This window comes from Acinonyx jubatus, chromosome D2 (genome assembly GCF_027475565.1).
Source record: "Acinonyx jubatus isolate Ajub_Pintada_27869175 chromosome D2, VMU_Ajub_asm_v1.0, whole genome shotgun sequence".
In the NCBI taxonomy this organism is placed as follows: Eukaryota; Metazoa; Chordata; class Mammalia; order Carnivora; family Felidae; genus Acinonyx; species Acinonyx jubatus.
In genome coordinates, this window is record NC_069393.1 from 53,174,591 (window position 1) to 53,188,073 (window position 13,483).

General features: G+C 38.8%; 1 protein-coding gene and 1 long non-coding RNA gene across 12 annotated transcripts in view; both read left to right on the top strand.

The window, feature by feature from the left end:
• LOC106965832 (cytochrome P450 2C41) overlaps positions 1-1,116 on the top strand; it is a 38,889-nt gene extending 37,773 nt beyond the window's left edge. For all 7 annotated transcript variants that reach the window (XM_053207382.1, XM_053207383.1, XM_053207381.1 and 4 more), the window contains one exon: positions 744-1,116. In XM_053207382.1, coding sequence (XP_053063357.1) covers positions 744-925 — 182 coding nt within the window. In that variant the 3' untranslated portion in view covers positions 926-1,116. The remainder of the gene's footprint in view (positions 1-743) is intronic.
• Positions 1,117-9,651: 8,535 nt separating this feature from the next.
• LOC106965836 (uncharacterized) overlaps positions 9,652-13,483 on the top strand; it is a 30,736-nt gene continuing 26,904 nt past the window's right edge. For 2 of the 5 annotated variants that reach the window (XR_003421220.2, XR_003421218.2), the window contains exons 1-2: positions 11,794-13,180; positions 13,329-13,391. This is a non-coding gene — a long non-coding RNA (uncharacterized LOC106965836). Of the gene's footprint in view, positions 10,782-11,793; positions 13,392-13,483 lie in introns of those variants that run through there. The other 3 variants (XR_003421219.2, XR_008292236.1, XR_008292237.1) reach the window with 2 other exon arrangements.

The window sequence follows — 13,483 nt, forward strand, 5'->3', positions numbered from 1 at the left end:
CGCGCTCTGTCTACCTCTGTCTCAAAAATAAATAAACATTTAAAAAAATTAATATTTTAAAGTGAGAAAGTGACACATTTTTTTATTTTTATTTTTTAAAAATGTTTATCTTGAGAGAGAGAGCACACATGTGTGTGAATTAGGAAGGGGCAGAGAGAGAGAATGCCAAGCAGTCTCCATGTTGTCAGGTTGGATCCTATGCAGAGCTCGATCCCACAAACTCTGAGATTGTGACCTGAGCTGAAATCAAGAGTCGTTCGCTTAACCAACTGAGCTTCCCCAGGCGTTCCAAGAGAGGACGCATTTAGACATGTGCCTCTGAAATCACATGAAGGAGAAAAAACTTTGTCTAAATTTTGTGCCAGAGGTAGAAAGGGAGACACAGGTTTATGAGTTCCCTTCTCTCAGTCCTCCTCCCTCCAATGCACTTGGACAAGTGGGTGTGTTTCTACAAAGATTTATGGAAACTGGAAATGTGAAAAGTGCAGTTATAATATGGGAATACATAATGAAGTGTTTGATGTAGACCTAATGCTCAATAGATATTTGTTGAATGAAGGGTTCCCATTAAGACACTACGTGAATAGCAGGTGTTCCCATCCTTCTATCCATCTGTCCCTCGACCCTTCCTGCCAGCTCTCCATCGGTTCAGCCATTCAGCAAATACTCCTTGTGACATACTTCTTGTGACAGTTCAAAACATAATATTCAAGGAACAAATCCCTTGTGTTTGTTATTTTCAGGAAAACGGATTTGTGTGGGAGAAAGCCTGGCCCGTATGGAGCTGTTTTTATTCCTGACCTCCATTTTACAAAATTTTACCCTGAAACCTGTGGTCGACATAAAGGACCTTGACACCACCCCAGTTGCCAGTGGGTTTGGACATATCCCACCCCCCTACAAGATTTGCTTTGTTCCTTTGTGAGGAAGGGCAGGCCATCTAGCCACTACTGTGCTGTTGTCTATAACTCCTCCTCCTCTTGGGTGTCACCCGCCTTCTTCTCACAACTGGGGATGCTTTCTCTGACCTCTTGCCTCATATTTCCCCATTGCCTCCACACCCACTGAACATCCAACCTCAATTAAAGGAGAGTTTCCAGAATTTCATTTCACAAATGCCGTGCCGTGCTGTTCTTTATACTCAATAACTCTTATATTTGCCACCACGTATGCTAATAATTATCAAATATTGGGCTATTACCATGTTATCACTGTGAAACAAAGCAAAATGGCTAACACATAGCCATCTATCCTCTCCATGTTCTAAATAGAAAGCACTATTATTTGCTGACCCAGTTCTTAGACTTTTCCTTGCATGATACAGGTAACAATTGGAAAAAAATAAAGTTCAAAGAGGCCACACTGGTCCTCATACTGATAAATACAGAGAGGAGCAAAGGGGGAGAGTGCAGAAAAGCTCTTTGGGCTACATGTCACCTAGGGTTACTCAAGGCTTGGATTTGAAAGTGAGCAGAGTTGTGTCCAGGAGCCGGGTAATGGAAGATCAGCAATAGGGAGGAAGGAATAATTACCATTAAAATTCATTCCTCTGCTTTGGTGCCACTATGAACACCAAAGATTTGACATGCTCTTACGACTTTGTGTTTCAAACTTAGAGTCAACTATTAACATATGCTTTCATATTGCTAGTCAATTTTTCTTTTCTTTTTTTTAAATTTTTTAACATTTATTCACTTTTTGAGAGACAGAGAGAGAGACAGTATGATGAGGGAAGGGGCAGAGAGAGAGAGACGGAGTCACAGCACAGAGCCTGATGTGGGGCTCGAACTCACCAACTGTAGGATCATGACCTGAGCTGAAGTCAGACACTTAACTGACTGAGCCACCCAGGTGCCCCTAATCACTTTTTCTATGTGTCATTTTTTTTCTCACCAACCTCGAACAAAATCCCTGGAAGGCACCTCTAGATAATCTTTTTCTGCTCTCCACCACATTGTTTTATACCTAACATAAGGGTGATGGCAGTGTGATGCCATGATCCTAAAATCTTTATCTGAACACTTTATTGGGCCTCCTCTGTGGCTCAGTCAGTTGAGTATCTGACTCAGTCTCAGCTCAGGTCATGATCTCATGGTTTGTGGGATTGAGTCTCGCATCGGGCTCTGCGCTGACAGCGCAGAGCCTGCTTGGGATTCTCTCTCTCACTCTCTCTATGCCCCTCCCCCACTCACGTGGGCCCTCTCTCTCTCTAAATAAACATTTAAAAGAAAAAAAATAAAGGCTTTATCTAAAACATAGACAACGGAACATCATATACAAGTCCAATAATTTTCATCTTTTGTTTTCTTATGGCTTTAAATGTAGGAAATGAAATCTATTTAACCTTTTGCCTGCTCATCTCCTAGAGGAAACCTTTTATATTTCGGCATGCATTTTTTTAAATTTATTTTTTTATTTTATTTATTTATTTTTTATTATATGAAATTTATTGTCAAATTAGTTTCCATACAACACCCAGTGCTCATCCCAAAGGATGCCCTCTTCAATGCCCATCACCTACCCTACCCTCCCTCCCACCCCCCATCAACCCTCAGTTTGTTCTCAGTTGTTAAGAGTCTGTTATGCTTTGGCTCTCTCTCCCACTCTAACCTCTTTGTTTTCTTTTTTTTTCCTTCCCTTCCCCGATGGGTTTCTGTTAAGTTTCTCAGGATCCACATAAGAGTGAAAACATATGGTATCTGTCTTTCTCTGTATGGCTTATTTCACTTAGTATAACACTCTCCAGTTCCATCCACGTTGCTACAAAGGGCCATATTTCATTCTTTCTCATTGCCACGTAGTACTCCATTGTGTATATAAACCACAATTTCTTTATCCATTCATCAGTTGATGGACATTTAGGCTTTTTCCACAATTTGGCTATTGTTGAGAGTGCTGCTATAAACACTGGGGTACAAGTGCCCCTATGCATCAGTACTCCTGTATCCCTTGGGTAAATTCCTAGCAGTGCTACTGCTGGGTCATAGGGTAGGTCTATTTTTAATTTTTTGAGGCAACTTCACACTGTTTTCCAGAGTGGCTGCACCAGTTTGCATTCCCACCAACAGTGCAAGAGGGTTCCCGTTTCTCCACATCCTCGCCAGCATCTATAGTCTCCTGATTTGTTCATTTTGGCCACTCTGGCGTGAGGTGATATCTGAGTGTGGTTTTGATTTATATTTCCCTGATAAGGAGCGATGTTGCGCATCTTTTCATGTGCCTGTTGGCCATCTGGATGTCTTCTTTAGAGAAGTGTCTTTCATGTTTTCTGCCCATTTCTTCACTGGATTATTTGTTTTTTGAGTGTGGAGTTTGGTGAGCTCTTTATAGATTTTGGATACTAGCCCTTTGTCCGATATGTCATTTGCAAATATCTTTTCCCATTCCATTGGTTGCCTTTTAGTTTTGTTGATGGTTTCCTTTGCTGTGCAGAAGCTTTTTATCTTCATGAGGTCCCAATAGTTCATTTTTGCTTTTAATTCCCTTGCCTTTGGGGATGTGTCAAGTAAGAAATTGCTGCGGCTGAGGTCAGAGAGGTCTTTTCCTGCTTTCTCCTCTAGTGTTTTGATGGTTTCCGTCAGCATGCATTTTTAAAATATCATATGGGGATAGTGTATATATACATATGTCCAAAGTATATATTCACACATAGTATATATTATATATACACATATACATATGAGGTTAAAAATGTTGTTGTACAAGGAATAGAAGGATCATACCTCAAGATCATAAAAGCCATATACGAAAGACCCAACACTAATATCATCCTCAATGGGGAAAAACTGAGAGCTTCCCCCCTAAAGTCAGGAACAAGACAGGGATGTCCACTCTCGCCACTGTTATTCAACATAGTATTGGAAGTCTTAGCCTCAGCAATCAGACAACACAAAGAAAAGGCATCCAAATCGGCCAGGAGGAGGTCAAACTTTCACTCTTTGTAGATGACATGATACTCTACATGGAAAACCCAAAAGATTCCACCAAAAAACTGCTAGAACTGACTCATGAATTCAGCAAAGTTACAGGATATAAAATTGATGCACAGAAATCAGTTGCATTCCTATACACCAACAATGAAACAACAGAAAGAGAAATCAAGGAATTGATCCCATTTACAATTGCACCAAAACTCATAAAATACTTAGGAATAAATCTAACCAAAGAGGTGAAAACTCTACACACTGGAAACTATAGAAAGCTTATGAAAGAAATTGAAGAAGACACAAAAAAATGGAAAAGATTCCATGCTCCTGGATAGGAAGAAAATATTGTTAAAATGTCGATACTACCCAAAGCAATCTACATATTCAATGCAATCTGTATCAAAATAACACCAACATTCCTCACAGAGCTAGAACAAATAATCCTAAAATTTGGAACCAGAAAAGACCCCGAATAGCCAAAGCAATCTTGAAAAAGAAGACCAAAGCTGGAGGCATCACAATCCCGGACTTCAAGCTGTATTACAAAGCTGTAATCATCAAGACAGTATGGTACTGGCCCAAGAACAGACACTCAGATCAATGGAACAGAATAGAGAACCCAGAAATGGACCCACAAACGTATGGCCAACTAATCTTTGACAAAGCAGGAAAGAATATCCAATGGAATAAAGGAAGTCTCTGCAGCAAGTGGTGCTGGGAAAACTGGACAGAGATATGCAGAAGAATGAACCTGGACCGCTTTCTTCCCCATACACAAAAATAAACTCAAAATGGATGAAAGACCTAAACGTAAGACAGGAAGCCATCAAAATCCTCGAGGAGAAAGCAGGCAAAAACCTCTTTGATCTTGGCCGCAGCAACTTCTTACTCAACACATCTCCAGAGGCAAGGAAAACAAAAGGAAAAATGAACTACTGGGACCTCATCAAAATAAAAAGCCTCTGCACAGCCAAGGAAACAATTAGCAAAACTAAAAGGCAACCCTATGGAATGGGAGAAGATATTTGCAAACGACATATCAGATAAAGGGTTAGTATCCAAAATCTACAAAGAACTTATCAAACTCAACACCCAAAAAACAAATAATCCAGTGAAGAAATGGGCAAAAGACATGAATAGACACTTCTCCAAAGAAGACATCCAGATGGCCAACCGACACATGAAAAAATGCTCAACATCACTCACTCATCATCAGGGAAATACAAATCAAAACCACAATGAGATACCACCTCACACGTGTCAGAATGGCTAACATTAACAACTCAGGCAACAACAGATGTGGGCGAGGATGCGGAGAAAGAGGATCTCTTTTGTATTGTTGGTGGGAATGCAAGCTCGTGCAGCCACTCTGGAAAACAGTATGGAGGTTCCTCAAAAAATTAAAAATAGAACTACCCTATGACCCAGCAATTGCTACTACTAGGTATTTATCCAAGGGATACATGTATGTTGTTCCGAAGGGACACATGCACCCCAATGTTTATAGCAGCACTATCAACAGTACCCAAAGTATGGAAAGAGCCCAAATGTCCATCAATGGATGAATGGATAAAGAAATGTAGTATATATATACAGTGGAGTATTACCCGGCAATCAAAAAGAATGAAATCTTGCCATTTGCAACTACGTGGACATAACTAGAGGGTATTATGCTAAGCAAAATCAGTCAGTCAGAGAAAGACAAGTATCATATGGCTTCACTCATATGAGGACTTTAAGATATGAAACAGGGAAGGGAAACAAAAATAATATAAAAACAGGGAGGGGGACAAAACATAAGAGACTCTTAAATATGGAGAACAAACAGAGGGTTACTGGAGGGGTTGTGGGAGGGGGGATGGGCTAAATGGGTAAGGAGCATTAAGGAATCTACTCCTGAAATCATTGTTGCACTATATGCTAACTAATTTGGATGTAAATTTAAAAAATAAAATTAATTAAAAAATGTTTTTTTTTTTTTTACAGCTAGACTCATAGTACACATAATATTCTACAACTTGCTGGTTTTCTACTATACGGTATGCCAGGGAAAGTTCTAAGTGATAAAAATTCAAGCAGATGATTTGAATGGACAGATTACAGAATAAGTGATGAAATGGTTACTAAACAAATGAAAAGGTTTTAAAAATGTACAAACTAAAGCCGTATTATATTTCTTTAAACCTTGATTGGTAAAAGAATTTAAGTTATTTATCTATTTATTTTGAGAAAGAGAGTGTGAGTGGGGAAGGAGCAGAGAGAGAGAGAGAGAGAGAGGGAGAGAGAATCCCAAGCAGGCTCCAAGCTGTTAGCACAGAGCCTGATGCAGGGCTTGATCCCATGAACAGTAAGGTCATGATCTGAATGAAAATCAAGTTTAACTTGATTTAACTGACTGTGCCACCCAGGTGCTCTCCCCTCCCCCCGCTTTTAAATTTTTTTATTATTTATTTATTTATTTTGAGACAGAAAGCATGAGTGAGGAAGGAGCAGAGGCTGGGAAATGAAAAGATTTTAATGGTAGTATTAGCAAACATGTGTGTGCAACACAAAGTGCCTTGTTCTAATGTTATTAGGTGCCATGACACCTACCCTGAGATTCTTACTGAAACTTGTAATCTCTTCTCCATTGCCACTTTCCCCATCCTTCATTTTCTGAACCTCCTTACAATGTTTTTGCCACTTCTCATGTTTCGTATTAATTAATCCTTCTCATAAACTTAAGAGGAAGATAGTATTTGTATTTGTTTCCTAATGCTAGTATAACAAATTAACCACCAAGTTAATGGCTCAAAACAATACAGATTTACTATTTTATAATTCTGGAGTTAAAAGTACAATATCTGTTTCTTTGGGCTAAAATTAAGGTGCTGGCAAGGCTCCTTCCTTCTGAGGCTCTAGGAGAGAACCCATTCCCTGGCCTTTGCAGCTTTGAGATGCTGCCAGAATTCCTTGGCTCGTGACTCCTTCCTCCCATCACTCCATCCTCTTGCTTATCTTCCCCTGCTTACCTTAATCTTCCTGGCTCCCTCTCTCTCCTAAGGACTGTGCCATTGCATTTGGTCCACCTGGCTAATTTAGGATAACCTCCTTATTTTAAAATCCTGAACTTAACTGTATTTACACCATTCCTCTTTACCCTGTAAAGTATATAATCACCTGTCCTGGGGTTAGGACATGGCATCTAGACAAGGAAATATGATACTTAAGCACTCCTCTCCCCCTGCCCCATGTATTTCCCTTAATTCCTAGCCCAGACCCTGGTGTTAATTGTTCAGTAAATATTTACTGATTAAACACATAGATCAAAGAGTAAGAAGACCTTCAAAGAGGGTTTTAGGATATAAGAAAGTCCCTCAACTCCTGCGAGAAGTACTCATTTATCTTTTTTTTTTTCTATAAGGAAAAAAATGCCCAAATTTCAGTAAGGCTGTTAAAAAAAAATCCACAGGCCTAAAATGATGTCATTCAGGCTGAAGTCCCAAACTGGGGCTTAATACATAATCTAACTGCAACTTCAACCTTTGCCAGAAACATAGCGTTAGTCCAGAATTTTTCATTCAGCGCCAATGAATCTGCCACCTGGGTCCTCTCCACTCCCCCAAAGAAAGATGAGTCAATCTGTATGAAAAGACAACTTGCTTTTCTCTCTAGGAAGCAGCCATGTCTTGAAACAATCCTTTTGCTAATAACTCTTTTGCCCTACCCTCTTATAAATACCTTCTCTTTTGTATATATTCTTAGAGCCCCCTCTATTTGCTAGATGGGATGCTGCCTGATTCAGGAATCAGATCTTCAAATTTACTTGGTTGAATTTTGTTTTTTAACAAGGCTTATTTAAACTGATCTTATTTGAAGTGTTTCTTTAAAAAGAAACAGAAGCAAATCACACCCAAACTTCCCAGTGATTATTTTCCCTAAGATTATTAGATATAGGCTACCCATATCTTATTTTTGTGTTGTATAAATATAATAGCATTTGATGGTGGAAGTATGAGACTAATCTCATAGTAACTAGGTAGACTTCCAAAAGTAGAAGGCTTCCTTCAATCGTTTAAAAAGATAATGTTATTAATGATAATTTTAAACCTCTAAGATTTGTGTTTGCAAAGAGCCAATTTCATCATTGAAGAATGTCTACTTCTATGAAGTTCTTAAAAGAGGTAAAAAACTAATTGCTAGAACAGTGGTTGCTTCTGAGGATGGGGATTGCCAGCAAGAGGTGGGAAGGAATTTTCCAGGGGGATGGGATTGTTCTGTGTCTTGATACGATGTGGTTACTCAGCTACTGGTGGTTGTCCAAACTGTATAAGCCATAAACCCAGATCTTACCAGAAGGCCCCAGTCCCCGACACACCCTCCTCCCCGCAACTGAGCAAGATGTTTAAGGCCATTTCAAAAAGGGAAGATGTTTCAAGTATCTGAAAGTAAGCCTTTTCTCCTATTCTGATCTTGTCTGATCATATGTTTATACTTGTCCTTTTGAGACAGAGAGGGTGAAGGGACTCCATGAAAAAAACCCATTCTTTTTCCTTGCTTTTCCTGCTTCTTTTCTTACTGGGACCTGCACCCCCACCTTACACATGCCTTAACGTATGTCCTCCTTAAGGGGGTTAATGATTTCTTTGGAGTCTTCCAGCACAATAGGTAACATCTAAGGAGTGACCAGGCAGGCTCATCATAAATGTTCTCCAAGACCACTGACTCCAAACACCTTGACGCCAAGACCCTGGGCTTCAGGGAACAAGTGACTTATGAAGGACACCTGGACCCTATCCTTGTTCCGCCCGGTTCCTGGATGCCTGGGGATGTGTGTACCACACCACAGTTGTCAGTGAAAATCCCAGACACCAAGCAAAGACAAGACTCCCTCCTTTCCTTCCTGAGTCTCCCAGACACTCAGTCTGTATCTGCTCTATGTTTTCAGTAAACTCTGCTTCCACCTCCTGTTGCCTCACGTTTGATTTACAATCTATGTGAAGCCAAGGACCTTCTTGGCTAGTCTTGCAGGACCCCCTCTGGGTCTCTGGACCCAGCCTGCTTATATTACTTTCAAGGTATAGCTGGGCTTCATGTTTTGCATTCTGATTACAGTGTTAATCTTGATAAAAATGATTTCTGATGCTAAATAATAAAATATTTAAGACCAGACTGGTAAGTGCATATGCAGAAACTCTCCAGACTTTAAAAAATCAAACCATTGTTTCCAAATAACTTGTGCTATTTTGTTTTCTTTTTTGCTAAACTAATACATGTTCCCAGGGTGCCTGGCTGGCTCAGTTGGTAGAGCATGGGACTCTTGATCTCAGAGTTGTGAGTTCGAGCCCATGCGGGTGTAGAGATTACTTAAAAAAATAAATTAAACTAATACATGTTCTGTGTTGTATGTGTCAAAACATCAGATACCTAAGAGAAATCACGTAATTTTACCACCCAGTAACTACTTTTAAAAATTGGGAAAATCCCTTCCAGTACTGTTTTCTTTAAAATGGAAGCTGTCTATACATTCTTTTACAACAAGCCTTTCTGGCTTGGTACATTCTGAACGTTTTGTGGCCAAGACAGTTCCCTGAGTAGAAAAGCAGTGAAGTCACACCGGGACCTGCTGGGAAAGGAGTGGGAAGACAGGACTGACCATACAGCATTTTGCCATCACTCTGCCTCTCCTGGTTACCGTCTGCTTCTGCAGAGAGGCTTGCGTCTCCAGAGATGGGCAACCAGGGGTCTGGTAGTCATGGAGGAACAGTCACTTTTCTTTCATGGAATCCTGGCTGCGCTGACCTACAAGAAACAAAAAGGAGCACACAGACTTGCTTCTAGCGTGTTTTAGCCAGATTTCAAACACTTAAAGTTTTTGCCAGGGAGATATGAAGCTTGAGTCACAAGCTGTTATAATCATCCAATGGGCAATGTTGTTTTTCTACCAGCATTTTGTGTACTATCCTATTTCAGAAAATTTTTGTTCAAGGCCAGCTTGCAGACAACAAAATTCTAAAGCCATAGTATGATCATAAATATTTGTGTAGTGCTACTGTGTGCCAGGCATTGTTCCAAGCACTTTATCTACACTAAATCTTTCAATATGATATTGTTCCAAGGCCATCTGTGAAGGATATTTCCATGTCAGAGTTCAAGTTACCAATCCAATACGCCTTGTTTTTCCTTTAAAAAAATCAAAGCATATCAAATAACAGCATAATGATTCTCTAATAGCTGCTTTTATATTTCTGTATTTTAGGAAACGATCTAGATTGATGCTGTCTTTTGCCAGATTTCTACTGTGACTAATTACTTTCTGAGTTTTGTTTATTTTGTCTTCTATGAATCTGTCCTTAGCTCTTATTTCTTTTAAAGAAACTGTCTTGGCACTGTATAACTGGTCAACTGCTCTGTTTAGGCCTCCCGCTAAGTTGGCTCTCTGCACCCACTGTCCCCTCCCAGCACCGTGACCTGTGATTACTGTGCCTGCAACCATCTCACTGGCCTGGGCTGAGCTCCAACCACAGCCACTGAGGGGTCCAATGATCAGCTTGGCTTCTGAAGTGTCTCTCAGCCCTTTAATTTTTCACTTGACAATGAAGGAAAACCATTTCTTGGTGACTTCAGTCTTTCTCTTCAAAGAATATAAAAACTCTGCTCCAAACTTAGAATTAATAATATTTCAGTTAAGAAGGAACTTTATTTAGGAGTTGACTGACTCAAAAGATTTCCTATTATTGATAGCAGTGGTTCAATAAATACAAACATTTTATTGATTAATTTTAACCATCTCATTGCATAAACTTTGCCTCAAGTGAGTGACGTGAAATCAATGGGAGCCCTCTCACCGTGCAAGCTGGAGGCTATCCTCAAAAGGTAGTATTGAAATTTATACTGAAAATGATTATATATGGCAATATGCTTGAAGACTACAAAAAGCAGCATGATTTCCCCATTAAAACTGAAGTTTGAGGGGCATCTGGCTGTCTTCGTCAGTAGGGCATGTGACTTTAATCTCAAGGTCATGAGTTCAAGCCCTACATTGGATGTACTTTAAAAAAAATTGATCTTCAGGGTTCTAAATATGATTTCAAGCAGTACAGGGCAAAATTTCAATTTATTTTGCCTGTTGATAATTGAAATTAAGTTGAAAATTATTCTATAATTTATCTTTGCAATGTCTTATAGTTTTCTATATAAATGTGTTTCACATCATTTCTTAATTCTAAATCTTTTATTATTTCTGATGCTACTGGTGGATGGATTTTTTTTTGAAATGTCATTTTCTGATAGTTTGTTACTAGTACATAGAACACTTGATTTTGTTCTTGAGTTTTGGACATTGGCCTTATATCTTGCTAAATTTATTAGTTTCGGGGGCTTTTTTTGTGGATTCTTTGGTGTTTTCTGCCTACAGCATCATATCATCTACAAATAATGACAATTGTACTTCTTTCCCCCAGCTGAAATGCTTTCTATTTTTTCTTTATCTTAATAAACTGATTAGAATGTCCAGTACAATGTTAAATAAAAATGGTGAGACTGGATGTCTTTTCTCCATTCCTAATCTTTGGTAGAAAACTTCAGCCTTTCCTTATTTTATATGTTATTAGCTGTAGGTTTTTCATGGATGCCCTTTATCAGGTTGAGAAAATTTCCTTCCTAGTTAGCTAAGAGTTTTAATCATGTGTCAAACAACAAAATTCAATTGAGTAATTTAAAATATCAAATTGGCTTTATCAAACTATTCATGATAAGGCAACATCCTATCCAGCAAATGGAAAGGAGCTCCATGGAGCCCAAGAAAAGGAAAGATTTATAAAGGCAGAGAGGAGGCTGGAAAAAATGCATTATTTTAGGTAATGCATTCTATTAGGTAATAGAACAGAAGTGGTCTATCTGTAAATTTCCTAGTGCTGACTAGTGAATTTTATGTTGACTGGTTAAAGATTACATTCCTAGGTGGGTTGAAACTGCAGTTAGGCTAGGCATTATGTCTTGGGGTGCTGATGTGGGACCTTAATATAAGTGACTCTTTTGGGGGGCCTGTGGTTTTCTTTTTAACACGGGAAAGGCTATTAGGCTTTGTTGAATGCTTTTTCTGTATCCACTGAAAAAAATCACATAGTTTTCTCCTTTATTAATATTGTGAATTATACTGATTGATTTTCAGATATTAAACCAACCGTACATGCTGAAGATAAACTCCACTTTGTCATGACATATGATACCTTTAGTGTAATACTGAATTCAATTTGTTAATGTTTTAAGTCTTTTTGCATCTATGTTTATGAACGTTAGTGATCTGTAGTTCTTTTGCCTTGTGATGTCTTTGGTTCTGAAATCAGGGTATTACTGGCTTCATAAAATGAGTTCAGAAGTGTCTTTACTTTTCTGAACGATTTTGTGTAGTATTGATATGTTGTTGTTGTTGTTGTTTTTTCCTTTTTCCTTTAATTGTTGGTAGAATTAACCAATGAAGCCATATGAGCCTGGAGTTTCCTTTGCTGGAAAGTTTTTCATTACTAACACAACTTTTAAAATTTATGTAGGGCTGCTCAAGCTTACCATTTCTTGTTGGGTTAGATATGGGATTTTGTGTCTTTTTTTTTCTTTTAATTTTTTTAATTTTAGAAAGACAGCATGAGCAAGGGAGGGGCAGAGAGAGGGGGAGAGAAAGAATCTTAAGAAGGATGCACTCTCAGTGCAGAGCCCAACATGGGGCTCAATCCCATGACCCTGGGATCATGACCTGAGCTGAAGTCAAGAATTGGATGCTTAACCAACTGAGCCACCAAGGTGCCCATGCATGGATCTTGTGTCTTTTAAGGAATTTGTCCATCTTACATGGGTTGTCAAAGGTGTTTATAATAATCTCTTATTCTTTAATGCTCTGAAGGCACTATAGTGATGTCCCTTCTTTTATTACTGATATCAGTACAATGTATGTTTTCCATTTTTTTTGTAGCTAGAAGTTTATAAATTTTATTAATTTTTTTAAAAAAGCATCAATTTCTGCTTTCATTAGTTTTTCTCTTCTGCTTTTCTCTCTCTTTTCAAAAGAGAGAGAAATGTATTTATTTTGAGACTGATTGCATGTGTACTCATGTACCCACACACAAGCAGGGTAGGGGCAGAGATGGGGAGAGAGAGAATGCCAAACAGGCTCCTCACTGTCAATGCAGGGTCCAATGTGGGGCTCCATCCCATGAACTGTGAGATCATGACCTGAGCTGAAATCAAGAGTTGGACACTCAACCAACTGAGCTGCACAGGTGCTCCTCTTTTTTATTTCATTCATTTCTGCTTTTATATTTTATTTCCACCTTCCTGCTTGCTTTGAATTTAATGTTCTCTCTTATATTTTATTAAAGTGGGAGATGATATCATTGACTTGGGACTTTTCTTCTTTTTCTATTTTAGGTATTCTAAAGCTTTAAGTTTTCCTCTAAGTGTCCTGTGTTGGATGTATCCCCATAAGTTCTGGTAAGTTGTATTTTCATTATTAGTCAATTAAAAATATTTTTCTTGTGACTTATTCTTTCACCCAATGATGACTTAGAAAGTGTGTGGTTTAA